Below are 16,009 nucleotides of genomic sequence, written 5' to 3' on the forward strand. Positions count from 1 at the left end.
CAGGTGCCATTGAACAAGACCAACAACTTGTATTTACATAGCACTTTTAATCTAGTAAAATGTCCCATGACACTTCACAGGAGCATTATCAAACAAAATCTGATACTAACCTGCATTAGGCGATATTAGCATAAGGGACCAAAAGCTTGGACGAAGAGGTAGGTTTTAAGGAGTCCCTAAAAGGAGGAGAGGCAGAGAGAAGGAGAGGTTTAGGGAGAGGATTCCAGAGCTTGGTGTTTAAGCAGCTGAAGGCATGTCTGCCAGTGGTGCAATGAAAATTACAGATGTGTAAGAGGCTAGAATTGGAGAACTGTGAATATCCCAGAGTGTTATAGGAAAGGAGGAGGGGTGAGGTCAGGAGGGATTTAAAAACAAGAATGAGAATTTTTAGATTTTTATGATCCACAGCTGAATGAAATAATAATATGAACAGTAATGGTCCTTAGGCTTACTTGTAATGTTTGTAAAATTACAAGACACCTCTTGATGCGAGATATTTGTATGCAAAGGTTGCGTTTCTGTTGTGTCCTCAGATACAGGCAGAAGTCTCATTTGATGTTAAATTAAGGAAGAAAATATGTCACAATTAATCAGTAAAAATGGCATGAGATCTGTCATGAAAATATAATTTTCATAATGTTATTGGGATTTAATATAATATAGGAATAGTGGGGTCTGGATAGTCTGTGTCTGTGTGTGTGTGTGTGGGACTTAATTAAATTAAAGACAGTTGGTCTGAAGGTTTTGATGTACTAGAAGAGAAACTAGGTTTGAAATGCTAAATGAATAAACATGGTTGAAGTTTAGAATGTGAGGTATAAAGGAAAATTTGCATTTTTAGATAAACCAGAGTAGTTTGAATTTCAAAAGAGGGGACCAAATGTTACACTTCGGCAGAAGAAGCCAAACAGTGTGTTTATTTTTCCCAAGGCTTGCTGATAAAATTGCCACTATGAAAGATTTTTATTATTAGAAAGGCAAAACCCAAAGACATATTGAAACAATGAAATTTGCATTCAAAGGGGAAAATATGTACAAAGGAGAGAAGGCTATGTGTAAGAGGAAGGAATTCTAAGATCTAACAAGCGTGAAAAGCCTCCAGCCTCTATGTACCAGGCTGCTGCCTGTAGGAACCAAAGCTAAGAGAATTCACTGTGAATATCCCTGTCCAGGGTATTGTGTGCTTTGCCTGGGTCTGTTAAAATACTTTTTTTTATTACTGTTGTCTTAACGGGAGTGTAACTGGGAGTCAGATTAATTAGAGGAGCTAGGAGTTATTATAGTAGTAAGCATAGATCTATGTATATGCTTAAAATTATTTATTTTATTAATAAATGTTTAATTCAGTTTTGTAAAGAAACCTCTAAGACTCGGATTTATTACGCCTGAATTCAAGGCACGCATCTGGAAATAAAAGTACAAATTGCAAAACAGTTGTGGCAGTTGTTTCAAGTTTCCCTCAGGGATTTGAGCAGCTCAGCATTTACCATCCACTGTACCATAACAAAATACCAAGCAAACTTTTGAACTTTTCCAAGTCACTCTCCATTAACCAAACCTTCACTATCCTCATTTACAAGGATACTTTATTCCCTCTCTTCAAAACTGCACCCCATCTAACTCCCCATCCTTTCACTATCTTTTCAAATCTTCCTGGTTCATAGTGAGACACTTTGCTTCTGTCAGCTGTGTTCATGCTCATGCCCTGTCATTCAGAGACGCATGCAGCAGCAATGATCAGTAATGGTCCAATTTGATGTTTCTAGTCTCATTTGCCTGATTTTCTGACCTCCTCCTTGACATGTGCACACACCTGATTAAATTTATAGATATGGTTTGTATCATTTGCTGCTTAGCTATTTTCAAGATTTCGACTCCGACTGTTATTATTGGAGATGAAAAACTAAACTAGAGACTGACTAACAGAAAATGGCAGGTTTAAAAATGTAAGTAACTCCATGTAACAAAAAGCCTTAAAGAAAGGGAGGAGTGCAATTAATCCTTTCTTGGATTTATCTCAAAACTTGAAAGTAAGGATGAACTGTCAGTGACAGCACATTGATCATGAAGAGATTGCAATTGTTTTGCCTCCAATTCCCCATTTATGAGATTTGCGATCTCATTTCTGCTACAGAAAAATGCCAAGCAGAATTGGGACTACTCTTTGCATGGAGGTGAATATTCTAGGACACAATTCTCTGAGCAATTCTTTGAAGCATTTACAGAGCCTTGTCAGCGGAGGCTGGGTGCCAGGTTTGGCTGCCTCATCTCATCAGGGAAATGATGGTTGACCAGAAGAAACATAGAAAATAGGAGCAGGAGTAGGTCATTCGGCCATTCAATGCGATCATGGCTGATCCTCTTTCTCAACGTTGTACTCCTGCACTCTCCCCATATCCCTTGACGCCTTTAGAGTCCAGAAATCTATCTATTTCCTTCTTAAATATATTCAGTGACTTGGCCTCTACAGTCCTTTGTGGTAAAGAATTCCCATCTCAGACCTAAATGGTCTACCCTGTATCCTGAGACTGTGACCCATTGTTCTAGACCCCCTAGCTAGAGGAAATATCATCCCTGCATCCAGTCTGTTCATCCCTGTCAGAATTTTATGGGCAGAATTTTCCATTCGGTGTGTGGCTGCGCAGATGACATGCTGGAACGTTAAATGACGTGCATCACATCGAGCGGCGTCCCGACGTCATTGCCAAGTTGCACAATGTTTCATTGGGCGGGCGCGTGCCGGAGTCAGCTGCGCGCCCGCCGATAATTGATAGGCCCATTGAGGCCATTAATCAGGTCATTAACCTTACGGTTGGCGGGCAGGCAAAAAGGTCAAGTGGTTTTTATGTTTTTTAGGAAGCCTCATACACAAGCGGGATGTCCTAAAGCTTTTACAAATTAATGAAAACTTTCTTTGAAAAGCAAAAACATGTCCCATCACATGTGACACAGTCACATGAGGGGACATGTTTCATTAAATTTTTAATGTATTTATTTTTTTAAAAAGCGCTTCAATCTCCCTGAGGCAGCTCCGTGCCTTGGGGAAATTGAAGCGCTCTTTAGTGCACATGAGCGCTGGATCCGACTCTCCTTCCTCCCCCTGCCCGCACTAGTAACACTTAGCGCTACCACTCACAATCCACTTTGGGTGGGCCTTAATTGGCCTGTCCGCATGAAACCGCAATGCGGAGCTGACCGCCCCCACCTGCTCCCACTGAGCCCACCCAACGAATGGAAAATCCTGGCCTATATGTTTCAATGAGATCTCCTCTCATTCTTCTAAACTCCAGTGAATAAAGACCTAGTCGGCCCAATCTCTCCTCATACAACCATCCTGCCACCCCAGGAATCAGTCTGGTGAACCTTCACTGCACATCCTCTAAGGTAAATATATCCTTCTTTAGGTAAGGAGACCAAAACTGCACACAATATTCCAGGTATGGTCTCATCAGGGCCCTGTACAGCTGCAATAAGACATCCTTGCTCCTGTACTCAAGTCCTCTTGCAATGAAGTCCAACATACCATTTGTCTTCTTAACTGCTTGCTGCACCTGCATGCTTGCTTTCAGTGATTGGTGTACAAGGACATCCAGGTCCCTTTGTGCATCAACATTTCCCAATCTATCACAATTTAACTTATACTCTGCCATTCTGTTTTTCCTACCGAAGTGGATAACTTCACACTTATCCACGTTATACTGCATCTGCCATGTATTTGCCCACTCACTCAACTTGTCTATCACCTTGAAGCCTCTTAATACCCTTCTCATCGCTCACATTCCCACAAAATTTCGTCGTTAGCTAATTTGGAAATATTACATTTGATTCCCTCATCCAAATCATTGATATATATTGTAAATAGCTGGGGCCCAAACACTGAACGCTGTGATACCCCACTAGTCATCACCTGCCACTTTGAAAAAGACCCATTTATTCCTACTCTCTGTTTCCTGTCTGCTAACCAATTCGCAATCCAGGCAATATATTACCCCCTATTCCATGTGCTTTGATTTTGCACACTAACCTCTTATGTACGGGACTTTATTAAAAGCTTTCTGGAAATCCAAAAGCACCACATCCACTCGTTCTCCCTTATCTATTCTGCTAGTCACGTCCTCAAAAAACTCCATGGGCAAAATTTTTCCCAGGCGGGGGTAGGAGTGCAAGCCGGGCGAGCAAGTGTACGTGCTACATAATCTTCCTGAGGCAGAGAGCTGCCTCAGGGGGATGAGATATAAGAAAAAATAATCTTAAAAATTAAAAAGTTAATGAAACATGTCCCCTCATGTAACTCGTCATATGAGCAGGAACATGTTAATAATAAAAAAAATAAAGTTTTTATTAGATTTTTATTTGCTTTTGGAAACCTCATTCCCCCCGTGAATGAGGTTTCCAAAAAAATGCAAAGGCCGCTTGGCCTCTTTGCCAGCCCGCCAGCCATAAGGTTGGATGGGCAGAGAAAACTTTCTTTTAATTAACTTGTTAATGGCCTTAATAGGCCTTTTAATTGTCGGCGGGTGCGTTGCTGACTCCAGCATGCGTCCACCGATCAAAGTATTGCACGAGTGTGGGCATGTCATCGCGCGTCATTTTACACTCGGTCCTGTCAGGCGTGCACCCATCTGCCGAGCTAAAAGGTTTACCCCATATTATGACACAGCCGATGGTAAAGGCTGAGTTGTTCAATTCCCAGAGGGAAACTTGAAACAACTGTCATTACCCATTTTTGCAATTTATATGTTTCCAGATGCAGGCTTTGAATTCAGTAGTAATAAGACCATCGAGTGTCAAGAGGGTTTTTATAAAACTAAACATTTATTAATATAAGAAAGATTGTAAACTCATACATACATCTATAAAATTACTATGAGAGTAACTACAAAAGTCCCCTAATTAATCTGACTCTCAGTTACACCCCCATTAAGGCAACAGTAAATCTCAGATTTAAACAGACACCTGGCAAAGCGCAACCTGGGCAGTCGCATTCGAAATGAGTTTCTTTCAGCTCCGGGTCCTTGCAGATAGCAGCTTGAAGCTTACAGGCTGGAGGCTTCTCACACTTGTTGGATCTTAAAATGCCTCTACCTTATACACAATCTCCTTTCTCCTTTATACATATCTTTCTCTTTGAATATAAATTTCCATTGTATCATTAGGCTTTTATTTTTACTCTTCTAAAAATAACATCCTTTGTTTCCACCAATTTTATTAGTAAGTGGAAAAAAAATAAGCACATTGCTTGGCATCTTCTAGCTAGATGCAAGATTTCACCCATTCTTTTGAATGGTTTATTTAAAAATGCAATTTTCCCCCTTGACATCTGTGTTTCTAAACTTCCCCATGTTTATCTAATTACCATTTCAAACTTACTTCTTTCTATACATCAAAGCCTTTAGACCAGCTGGCTTTAATCCAAATAAGACACACACACATAGACACAGACACCACTAAACACTATTTTAAAAAATAATTTTCAAAAACATTATGGACATTAATCTCTTCATGACACTCTAATAGGTTTGTCAAACATGATTTCCCTTTCATAAATCCATGTTGACTTTGTCTAATCCCATTTATATTGTCTAAGTGTCCTGTTATCACATCCTTTATAATAGATTCTAGCATTTTCCGTACGACTGATGTAAAGCTAACCGGTCTGTAATTCGCTCTTTTTTTCCTCCTTTTTTAAATGTAACAATGGGGTTACATTTGCCACCTGCCAATCTGCTGGGACTGCTCCAGAATCTACAGAACTTTGGAAGATGACAACCAATGCATCCACTATTTCCATGGCCACCTCCTTTAGTACCCTGGGATGTAGATTATCGGGCCCTGGGGATTTATTGGCTCTCGGAGGGGGAGAAGAATCAATGATCAAAATTGCGGAGAGCAATGGGTGATTTAGAATGCCCAGAGCTAGTTTCTTTTATTGCTGCCCGGCTCTTGGGTCTGTTAGTTGTGTTCTGTTTTGCAAATGGCGGGTGCTACAGTGAATAGTAATAGAAGGCAAGCTACCATGCTAACCATTGAATTAAAATGCTGTTATACTGTGTGGTTTGAATTGCAGTAAACCAGGTTTTATTGCATCATCTATTGTCACGCCTTTTATTGCAATTATCTCTTGTAGATATTAAATTGCTAGTGATTCATAAGTGAGCTGGGCATGACCGTAGAGTAATATTGTGTGATGTGGATTTCAGGTGCTCCAGAAACATTCCGTGGGATTGGTATGGCCTCTCTCGTGATTCTGCTCCTTTTTGCCTTGATCCAATGGTTGGCAGTGCCTGATGAAGACAAAGGTATTTCTCAACATCACATGTTCACAGGAATTGTGCGAATCTTGACTCGCAGTTCATTGAAACGTTATTACATAATATAATATACACTCAAGACACATTTGGACTTTAACTCCCTTCCAAAGTTAAACTGAAAAGCAGATAGCCTCCCTCCCGGCCTCTTCTAATTGTCTTCCTGTGAATAGGTATTGGGAGATAGTTTTACTTCCCTCTCCCTTCGTTCCCAATCCACTACCCTCTATGCAGATAAAAGCAAAGGCTTGCAAGTTCCTGAGACCTAAACTTCTGAGCCAGGATTTTACGGCCCCAGAGCGGTGTGTCTCCCCTCCTCCCCGGTGAGCCACTTAAATCTCCATTCAGTTCGGTGGGGGCATAGTATCCCACTGGGTGGGAGGACCGTAAAGTCCTGGCCCTGGTGTATGTGTGGCAGAGTGGAACCCATTTCCCAACCTCACGCAAAGCCAAAGACTCCATCCCAAATCCCAAGGGAGGGTTATTTTTAGAAGGTGCAAGACACCAGTGCTTGTCGGGGTGCATCAGTGGCATCTGCCCTAGCCTAAGCTGAACCACCCTTGTAAGGCAGACATCAAAATGGATTGAAGAAAAGTTTATTTGAATAAACCTTTAGGTTCCCACTGGAGCCACTCTGACCACCGGAGATATTTAATCTAAAGAAGGCTTGGGTCCATTAGAAGGTCTTAAAGGGATTCATGTTAGCTCTCTGCAAAGCTCCACTGAGGATTTTTTAGACAAGGGAAGGAATTTCTTAGGAGAGGTCACCCTGGCAAAGGGGAATGGGGGAAAAAAAAATCAACCATAACTTCCTAACCAGAACTTTAAATTCCAGTCCAAATGAGTATTAATTCCTGCAGAATTGGGATCCAACCCATTTTCCATCACCCACCACCAGCCCCCCCACCCCCAACTCCCACGCAGATATAAAGTTACATTCTCTCCATGGACTGAAATTTAGGACCCAATGTAACTGATAATAATGCAGTATACTGCATGATCAGAAAGACAGTCAAATAAAACAGAAAGTGCTGGAAAAACTCAGCAGGTCTGGCAGCCTATGTGGAGAAAGAAAGAGAGTTAATGGGCTGGATTTTCATGGGCCAGATTTTTTTCCCTCGTTGGGCCTAGGAGCAGTTGAGAAACGGGCCCCTGACCACGATCGGCCCTCGAGCGTAATTTCATGCTGGCTGGCCAATTAACGGTCAGCCAGTGTGAAACACGTGCTGAATAGCTCAGCACTGCTGGGGTGGGGGCGGGCGACTACGTCACCGCGGGCACAGGTGAGCGCTTCCACTGAGCTCCTGAAGGCGGACAGCTGCCTCAGGGAGCTGCAGACCTCCAAATAATAAAATAAAGCACAAAAACACTAAAAAAATGTTCATGCAGCACAATCAAGCACCTGAAAGCTTACCTCATAAAAAAACAATCCCCAGGTATCTCTTTTTATCTTATTGCCTAGTAGAGATTTCATCCTGCCCTTGGATGAGGTTTCATCAAAAATATAAAGGCCACCTGGACGACTGGCCAGTTCGGCAACCATAAGGTTGGACGAGCCACAAAAAATCGCTGACAATCGCGCTGTAATGAGCTTAATTGTCAGGGAATGCACTTCTGACTGCCGCATGCACCTGCCATGAGAAATATCGCGTGAGTGTTTAATGATGTCGGGACGCTTGCCATCTCGCGCAATTTTACACGTGTTCAGTTCGGGCGCGCACCCACTCATGGAACATAAAATTCTGCCCATTGAGTCTGGGAGAATTCGTGGAGGTGTAAAAATGGTGACCGGGAGCAAATCCTGAGATTCCCAATCCAGTTTTCATCAGTGTGGCTTAAGGGCGTGGGCTGCTGCACTCCTGACCTGGACAGCTCCATAGTGGGGATAGGCATCTCCTAGTCCTCTGCATTTTCATGGAGTTGGACCAGCTTTTAAAAGACTCATGGTTCACAGCCCCTCAGAGGTGGAGTGGAGGTAAATTTGAAATGCTCCCCATGCCAAGTTATGTCCCTCCACCCACTGCCCCATGCTCTTCATAGGCCCATGCAAAGCTATACCCCTCCACTGACCTCTCCATGTCCCCTCATGGGCCCATGCCAAGTTATGCTCCTCCACCCACACCTACATGTCCCCTCATACCCTCCATGTCAAGCTATGGCATTTTCAGGCCCATTTACTTATTATACACTCCGTAAAGAACCAATGAACCCTATAGTAATAATAGGATGTGTGAAAAAGTTTAAAAAAATCATTCATTAATAATTTGCTACTTTCTTAAAAAGCCTTATACAAGTGTCAATCATCCAGACCCTTTAAGGTATCAACAGGAGAAACTGAAACACTTGTACCTCTATCTTGTGTAAACAAACATTGTGCAATTGACAGAATATTTCAAAGCGCAAGAACTGTCAATCAAGCAATGTTTTCCCAGGGTGTAGCTTTTTTAACAGACTAATGAATGTCTGGGCTCTCAGCCAAGAATGCATAATGGGGCTGGGCTGAGAGAGCACACATCCATAAGGTGCTACCAGATCTGCTGAGTTTTTCCAGAACATTATTGCCCATAACTTCCCATCTTTGGGGTGTCATACCCAGGGGAAGGGGTGCTACCCCAAAGATGCACTGGCAATTGCCCTGCATTGGAAACCATCTGATACTCAGATCTAAATCACAGTCTTTGGATGGTTCTGATTGTCTCACAGGAATAGTTGCCCAGGAAAGATTAGAAGAATTAATACCACTTCTAACTCCTGGGTAACTATAATACTTACCCCTGACCACCACATGGGACCCCCCTGCCTACCTTCCCCACCCCCCCCCCCCCCCCCCCCCCCCCCCACCCCCAATGGGATCCCTAATGAGCCTCCCCACAGAAACCCCTGACTAACCCCCCAGCTGCCCTCACCAGCCACCCTACTGATCTTTCTAACGCCACCCCCACAAACCCCCCACTGACCACCCGACTCCCTAACCTGACACAACCCCAACACATTGCCCTCAACCCCCACACCTCCTACTCACTTACCTTACACATTTAACTTCTCCCCAGCTTCTCAAAGTGACTAGATCTTTAAACCTACCCTTTTTTAAAGGCAGCTAGCGCCATAAAAAAAGGGGAGCATGTCTTCCTTACCCTCGACTCTCTTGCACTCAATTCAAGGCATCGAGAACCTGCTGCACTGCATTGTTCTCACTGGCCTGAGTTGGAAGGTCGGGTGAGAAAGGTGGGGCTGCATTTCAGTGTAAGTAACTAACAGCAGAGTGGCAGTCCAACTGTTTGCCACTCCATGGAAGTTATGGCCCAAAGTTTTTAATTTTAGATTTCGAGCACCAGCAGTATTTTGTCTTTATTTTACTGTCAAGTAGTACCGAGGTCTATTCAAATTCAGAGGTATATTTACAACGCTTAAAAGTCTAATGTCGTGGGAAGCGGTAGAGTTATTGGGGTAAAAACAAAAGCAAAATACTGTGAATGCTGGAAATCTGAAATAAAAACAGAAAATGCTGCAACTACTCAGCAGATCTCTCAATATTTGTGGAGGGAGAAACAGAGTTAACTCATCAACCTGAAATATTAACTCTATTTCTCTCTCCACAGTTGCTGCCTTTTGCTATTTCTAGCATTTTCTCTTGTTATTAAGGTAAACAGTTGGCTGATGATATTTGCAGAAGTGTAACTGTGGTTAACCTGCTGCTGAAGCATGCACCATGTGTACAGACAGCAAACCTACTAATAGAATGTTTTTGCGCACTTCATCCAATGGGTACTTAACTTTAAAAATAATGCACTTAACCAGAGTAGTCAATCTGAATATGTGACAAAGGGTAAGAATTTTTGAGCAACGAGTTCAGCTACTGCAAATTACATCGAATCTACACTGCAGAAACAGGCCATTTGGTCCAACTGATCCATGCCAGTGTTTATGTTCAACCAAGTCCTCTTCCACTGGAATTATCTTTCCTCTTTGTCCCCATTTTCCTCCATTCCCTTCACCCTCACGTATACATCAAACCTCCCCTTAAATGCCTAATTTGGATCTGTTTCAAGCATTCCAGGTATAACAAAATTCCTCCTCGATTCTTAATTTGATCTGTTACTGTTATATTTATCTTATATTAAAAGAATTAAAGTAATGAAAATATTGTTTAATTATTTTATTCACAGTTGATGCACTTACTTCTATACCATGTTGCTCATAAAGTGAAAAGTTCACGTTTCTGCCCCCTCTTCTTGTATTTAATTATTGGTGGAGTCTTTTTATTTTGTCTCCTTTCGACTATTTAGAAAAGAAGATGCTGGCAGAACGGATTCCAGTTCCATCCAGCCCTGTTCCCATAGCAACCATTGATCTTGTGCAACATCACTCAGATAGTATGATGCCCCACCTTGAAACCAAACTTCCTCTTAAAAAAACCAAGTACCAAGAGGAACAGGAAGATGTTACAAAGCCAGCCTGGGCCATCAGTTCATCACCTTGGGTCACTATTGCATTTGCCTTTTATCAAGTTGTGGAGATGGTGAAGTTAGCGAAGACAAATGCAACTATTCAGCATCAAATACTACAGGTCAATTGACACTTTTATATTACAAATCTCACTCTGTTTAACAACATGATATACATAGGTCTTATGATTTTCTAGTTTATATTTTGATAAATCTGAGTCAAAACATTGAATGAACTTAGCTGTGAGAAAACATACTCTACAAAAATAAAAGTTTTAGTCAGGAAACATTGTGTTTAGTTGGTAGCAATTAATATTTTAATTGTGACTGTCTTCATAAACTATAATCCTAAAGAATGGCAGGCATCAGAAACTGCATCTTCAGTACCTCTTCCACACTTCATTCACCCATTTCCACATGATGAAGGTAACTGAAGATGGGCTTGATACTGATGCCGCCATTAATATGGAAAGAAAATAAATGGCTGCCTGCTTTCAAATGAGGCAAGTGGCCATTTTAACTACAGCGTGGAGACATTGATATTTCTACAATTTCAGGTTTAGCTTCAATATTAAGACCATAAGACATAGGAGCAGAAATTAGGCCATTCGGCCCATCGAGTCTGCTCCACCATTCAATCATGGCTGATAAGTTTCTCAACCCCATTCTCCCGCCTTCTCCCCATAAGCTTTGATCCCCTTACCAATCAAGAACCTATCTATCTCGGTCTTAAATACACTCAATGACCTGGCCTCCACAGCCTTCTGTGGCAATGAATTCCGTAGATTCACCACTCTCTGGCTAAAGAAGTTTCTCCTCATCTCTGTTCTAAAAGGTCTACCCTTTACTCTGAGGCTGTGCCCTCGGGTCCTAGTCTCTCCTACTAATGGAAACATCTTCCCCACGTCCACTCTATCCAGGCCTTTCAGTATTTTGTAAGTTTCAATCAGATCCCCCCACATCCTTCTAAACTCCATCGAGTATAGACCCAGAGTCCTCAAACGTTCCTCATATGTTAAGCCTTTCACTCCTGGGATCATTCTCGTGAACCTCCTCTGGACCCTCTCCAGGGCCAGCACATCCTTCCTGAGATACGGGGCCCAAAATTGCTCACAATATTCTAAATGTGGTCTGACCAGAGCCTTATAAAGCCTCAGCAGCACATCCCTGCTTTTATATTCTAGTCCTCTCGAAATAAATGCCAACATTGCATTTGCCTTCCTAATTACCGACTCAACCTGCAAGTTAACTTTAAGAGAATCCTGGACTAGGACTCCCAAGTCCCTTTGCACTCCAGACTTCTGAATTCTACCCCCATTTAGAAAATAGTCTATGCCTCTATTCTTCCCCACGTTGTATTCCATCTGCCACTTCTTTGCCCATTCTCCTAACCTATCCAAATCCTTCTGCAGCCTCCCCACCTCCTCAATACTACCTGTGCCTCCACCTATCTTTGTATCAACTGCAAACTTAGCCAGGATGCCTTCAGTTCCTTCATCTAGATCATCAATATATAAAGTGAAAAGTTGTGGTCCCAGCACTGACCCCAGCGGAACTCCACTAGTCACCAGCTGCCATTCTGGGAAGGACCCCCCTATCCCCACTTTTTGCCTCCTGCCAGACAGCCAATTTTCTATCCATGCTAGTACCTTGCCTCTAACACCATGGGCTCTTATCTTACTGGGCAGCCTCTTATGCGGCACCTTGTCAAAGGCCTTCTGGAAGTCCAAGTAGATAACATCCATTGGCTCTCCTTTGTCTAACCTACTCATTACCTTCTCAAAGAATTCTAACAGATTTGTCAGGCATGACCACCCCTTGATGAAACCATGCTGACTTTGCCCTATTTTAACATGAACTTCCACGTATTCTGAAATCTCATCCTTAATAATGGACTCTAAAATCTTACCAACAACCAAGGTCAGGCTAATCGGCCTGTAATTTCCCATCTTTTGCCTCACTTCCTTCTTAAACAGGGGGGTTACATTAGTGATTTTCCAGTCCTCTGGGACCCTCCCTGACTCCAGTGATTCCTGAAAGATCGCTACTAGCACCTCCACTATCTCTTCAACTATCTCCTTCAGAACCCTGGGGTGTAATCCATCTGGTCCAGGTGATTTATCCATCTTCAGACCTTTCAGTTTTCCTAGCACCTTCTCCTTGGTAATGGCCACCATACTCACCTCTGCCCCCCGACTCTCTTGCACTTGGGGGATGTCACTTGTGTCTTCCTCTGTGAAGACTGATGCAAAGTACCTCAGTTCCTCCGCCATTTCTTTGTTCCCCACTACTACTACTCCAGTGTCATTTTCCAGTGGCCCAATGTCCAATTTTGCCTCTCTTACCCTTTATATATCTAAAAAAAACTCTTGCAATCTTCTTTTATATTACTGGCTAGTTTACCCTCATATTTAATCTTCTCCCTCCTTATTTCTTTTTTAGTTGTCCTCTGTTGGTCTTTGTAGGCTTCCCAATCTCTTGGTTTCCCACTACTCTTCGCCACATTGTATGCTTTCTCTTTAGTTTTTATGCTGTCCCTGACTTACCTTGTCAGCCATGGTTGCCTTGTCCTCCCTTTAGTATGCTTCTTCTTCCTAGGGATGAATTTCTGCTGTGTCTCCCAGATTACTCCCAGAAACTCCTGCCATTGTTGTTCCACTATCTTTCCTGCTAGGCTCATCTCCCAGTCAATTCTGGCTAGCTCCTCCCTCATGCCTCTGTAGTTGCCTTTATTCAACTGTAATACCGTTACATCTGATTCCAGTTTTTCCCTCTCAAATTGCAGGGTAAATTCTATCATATTATGGTCACTTCCTCTTAAGGGTTCCTTCACCTTAAGCTCCCTTATCAAATCTGCCTCATTACACATCACTAAATCTAGAATTGCCTGTTCCCTAGTGGGCTCCACCACAAGCTGCTCCAAATAGCCATCTCGTAGACATTCCACAAATTCCTTTTCTTGGGATCCACTACCAACCTGATTTTCCCAGTCTACCTGCATATTGAAATCCCCCATGATCACTGTAACCGTACCTTTCTTACATGCCTTTTCTGGTGTATCTTGTGCCACACATCCTGACTACTGTTCGGAGGCCTGTACATAACTCCCATTATGTTTTTTTTTACCTTTGTGGTTCCTCAACTCTACCCACACAGATTTGAGATCATCTGACCCTACATCATTTCTTGCTATCGATTTAATTTAATTTCTTACTAACAAAGCAACCCCACCCCCTTTGCCAACCTGCCTTTCTCGATAGGATATATATCCTTGGATATTTAGCTTCCAGTCCTGATCCCCTTGCAGTCATGTCTCCGTAGTGCCCACCACATCATACCTGCCAATTTCAATCTGCGCCACAAGCTCATTTACCTTATTTTGTATACTGCGTGCATTCAGATACAACACCTTCAGTCCTGTATTTCCCATCCCCTTTCTCATTGTCGTCCCTTTATCTGATGTGCTTGAAGTTAGATTTCTAGCCCTTTCCAAACACACTGTCCTGTTTTGTGTTCTGGAGACTTTAATAGCCTCTCCTGGGCTCTCCTTTCTTTTCAGTTTTTTCATAATTTTCCATGAAGTTAAATCCACCCCCTACATGCTAACCTGTTGCTTTGTTTCCCATTAGTCATATTTCTTGCAGTTTTACCCTTATCTCCCTCCCCCTACTTTCTAGTTTAAAGTCCTGTTGACCACCCTGTTTACCCTTTTCACTAGAACATTGGTCCCAGATCGGTTCAGGTGGAGACTGTCCCAACAGTACAAATCCCTCCTGTTCCAATACTGATGCCAGTGCCCCACAAAATGGAACCCCTCTTTCCCACACCACTCCTTTAGCCACGTGTTTACTTCCCTTACTCTCGCGTCCTTATGCCAATTTGCACGTGGCTCAGGTAGTAATCTGGAGATTATAACTCTTGAGGACCTGTTCTTTAATTTAGTTCCTAGTTCCTGATAACCCCTGATATTAAAAAGCTTCACAATAATAAATATGTATCTCATGTTCTATGTGCTTTAGGTTTCACCATGAACTTTGTTTGGACAGGATGGTGGGGTGGGGGGAGTGTAAGGGGAAGTCACCGATTCTAGAGAGTGGGCATCATTCCAAATAAAAAAGGAGGATCCTGTCATAAATTCAGGCTACTTACTTGAAGTTGCATTCATCTCATTTTGGTAAAGTTAGACTCAACCATCGTAGGCATCGAAAGGAATCACGCCTCAAAACAGTTGGGACTTGATTTAACTTGACTTATGAGTCTCGCCTCCAGCTGCTTAATGAGTTGGGTGAATATGGAAAGCAGCCCAGCAACTCACTCCTGTGCATCCTCACCTCTTTGCCTTTCTCCATCAGTTAGTTTTGTTGGGAAACTGTGCCCTGCCATGTGTCAGCACGTTTATGGTACATAATGCAAATTAGGCTCTGGTGCAAACAGTCTGAGGCCAGTGGATGGTGTGCCAATTTGAAAAGAAGCTGTGTAAGCACTCCCAAAACCCTGTGAATGAAATGAAAAACTCTTAGACAATATATATATGTACATATGTTTTTTAAACTAGGTAGCTGGTTAGATACCTCATTCCCAATGTGGCAGGCCCTGGGGCCTTCTGCAGTGAATCTGTCCCCAAAATATTGCACCTCCCTGATACAAGCCAGGAATGCATCTCCTGCATGTAAGTGAACCATGTAATGATAACACATTCCATCAGTAATGTGACCAAACCAAGGGGGAGGTGGGAAGCCTAAGTTCTTAGTTCTCACATAAAAAGCAAGCTTCAGATGCTTATTCTATCACTGGAATGGATGCCCAAAGAATTTTTCATATTTGTGGGGATAGCAGCTTTAAATTGTTTAAACACCTGTTTGACCTCACAGTGTTAGATGTTACAGAGGCAAATAACTTGGTCTGGTGAAAAGGAAAAAGTAAGGAACAATCACAAGGTGACCATGCAGCAAATGCTGTAATATACATACATTCTTAATGACACAAGTTGTATGGAGGAATTATGTTTTGGTAAATTAAATAGTTAAGTGTTATAAGAAATCCAGAAGAAATTTTGCACTTTGTGCCAATGTAAAATTCCTTTTGTCCTTTTAGCAAATGTGACTGGGGAGTGCCTTAAAAACTCCCTTGGTGAAGTTGCATGGGAGTAGTCATAATAATTCATCATTTAATTACAGAGCCAACAGAAACATTTTCTCCATGACTCACCATAAAGCCAAAAATTATAACAATACTCACTCAGCTGCTATAATGCAA

General features: G+C 42.3%; 1 protein-coding gene and 1 long non-coding RNA gene across 3 annotated transcripts in view; one reads left to right on the top strand and one right to left on the bottom strand.

Annotated features, from left to right (window-relative positions):
• Positions 1-16,009, top strand: part of LOC121284752 (major facilitator superfamily domain-containing protein 6-like) — a 78,506-nt gene that overhangs the window by 58,527 nt on the left and 3,970 nt on the right. For both annotated transcript variants that reach the window (XM_041200312.1, XM_041200313.1), the window contains exons 5-6: positions 6,201-6,299; positions 10,595-10,875. In XM_041200312.1, the coding sequence (XP_041056246.1) occupies positions 6,201-6,299; positions 10,595-10,875 (380 nt within the window). The remainder of the gene's footprint in view (positions 1-6,200; positions 6,300-10,594; positions 10,876-16,009) is intronic.
• On the bottom strand, positions 5,742-15,067 carry LOC121284754. Its single transcript, XR_005944534.1, has 3 exons — positions 14,903-15,067; positions 7,723-7,939; positions 5,742-6,284 (listed from the first exon to the last, which is right to left on the bottom strand). It is a non-coding gene; the product is annotated as an uncharacterized LOC121284754 (long non-coding RNA).

The sequence above is a fragment of the Carcharodon carcharias genome, chromosome 12 (genome assembly GCF_017639515.1).
Source record: "Carcharodon carcharias isolate sCarCar2 chromosome 12, sCarCar2.pri, whole genome shotgun sequence".
Taxonomy (NCBI): domain Eukaryota; kingdom Metazoa; phylum Chordata; class Chondrichthyes; order Lamniformes; family Lamnidae; genus Carcharodon; species Carcharodon carcharias.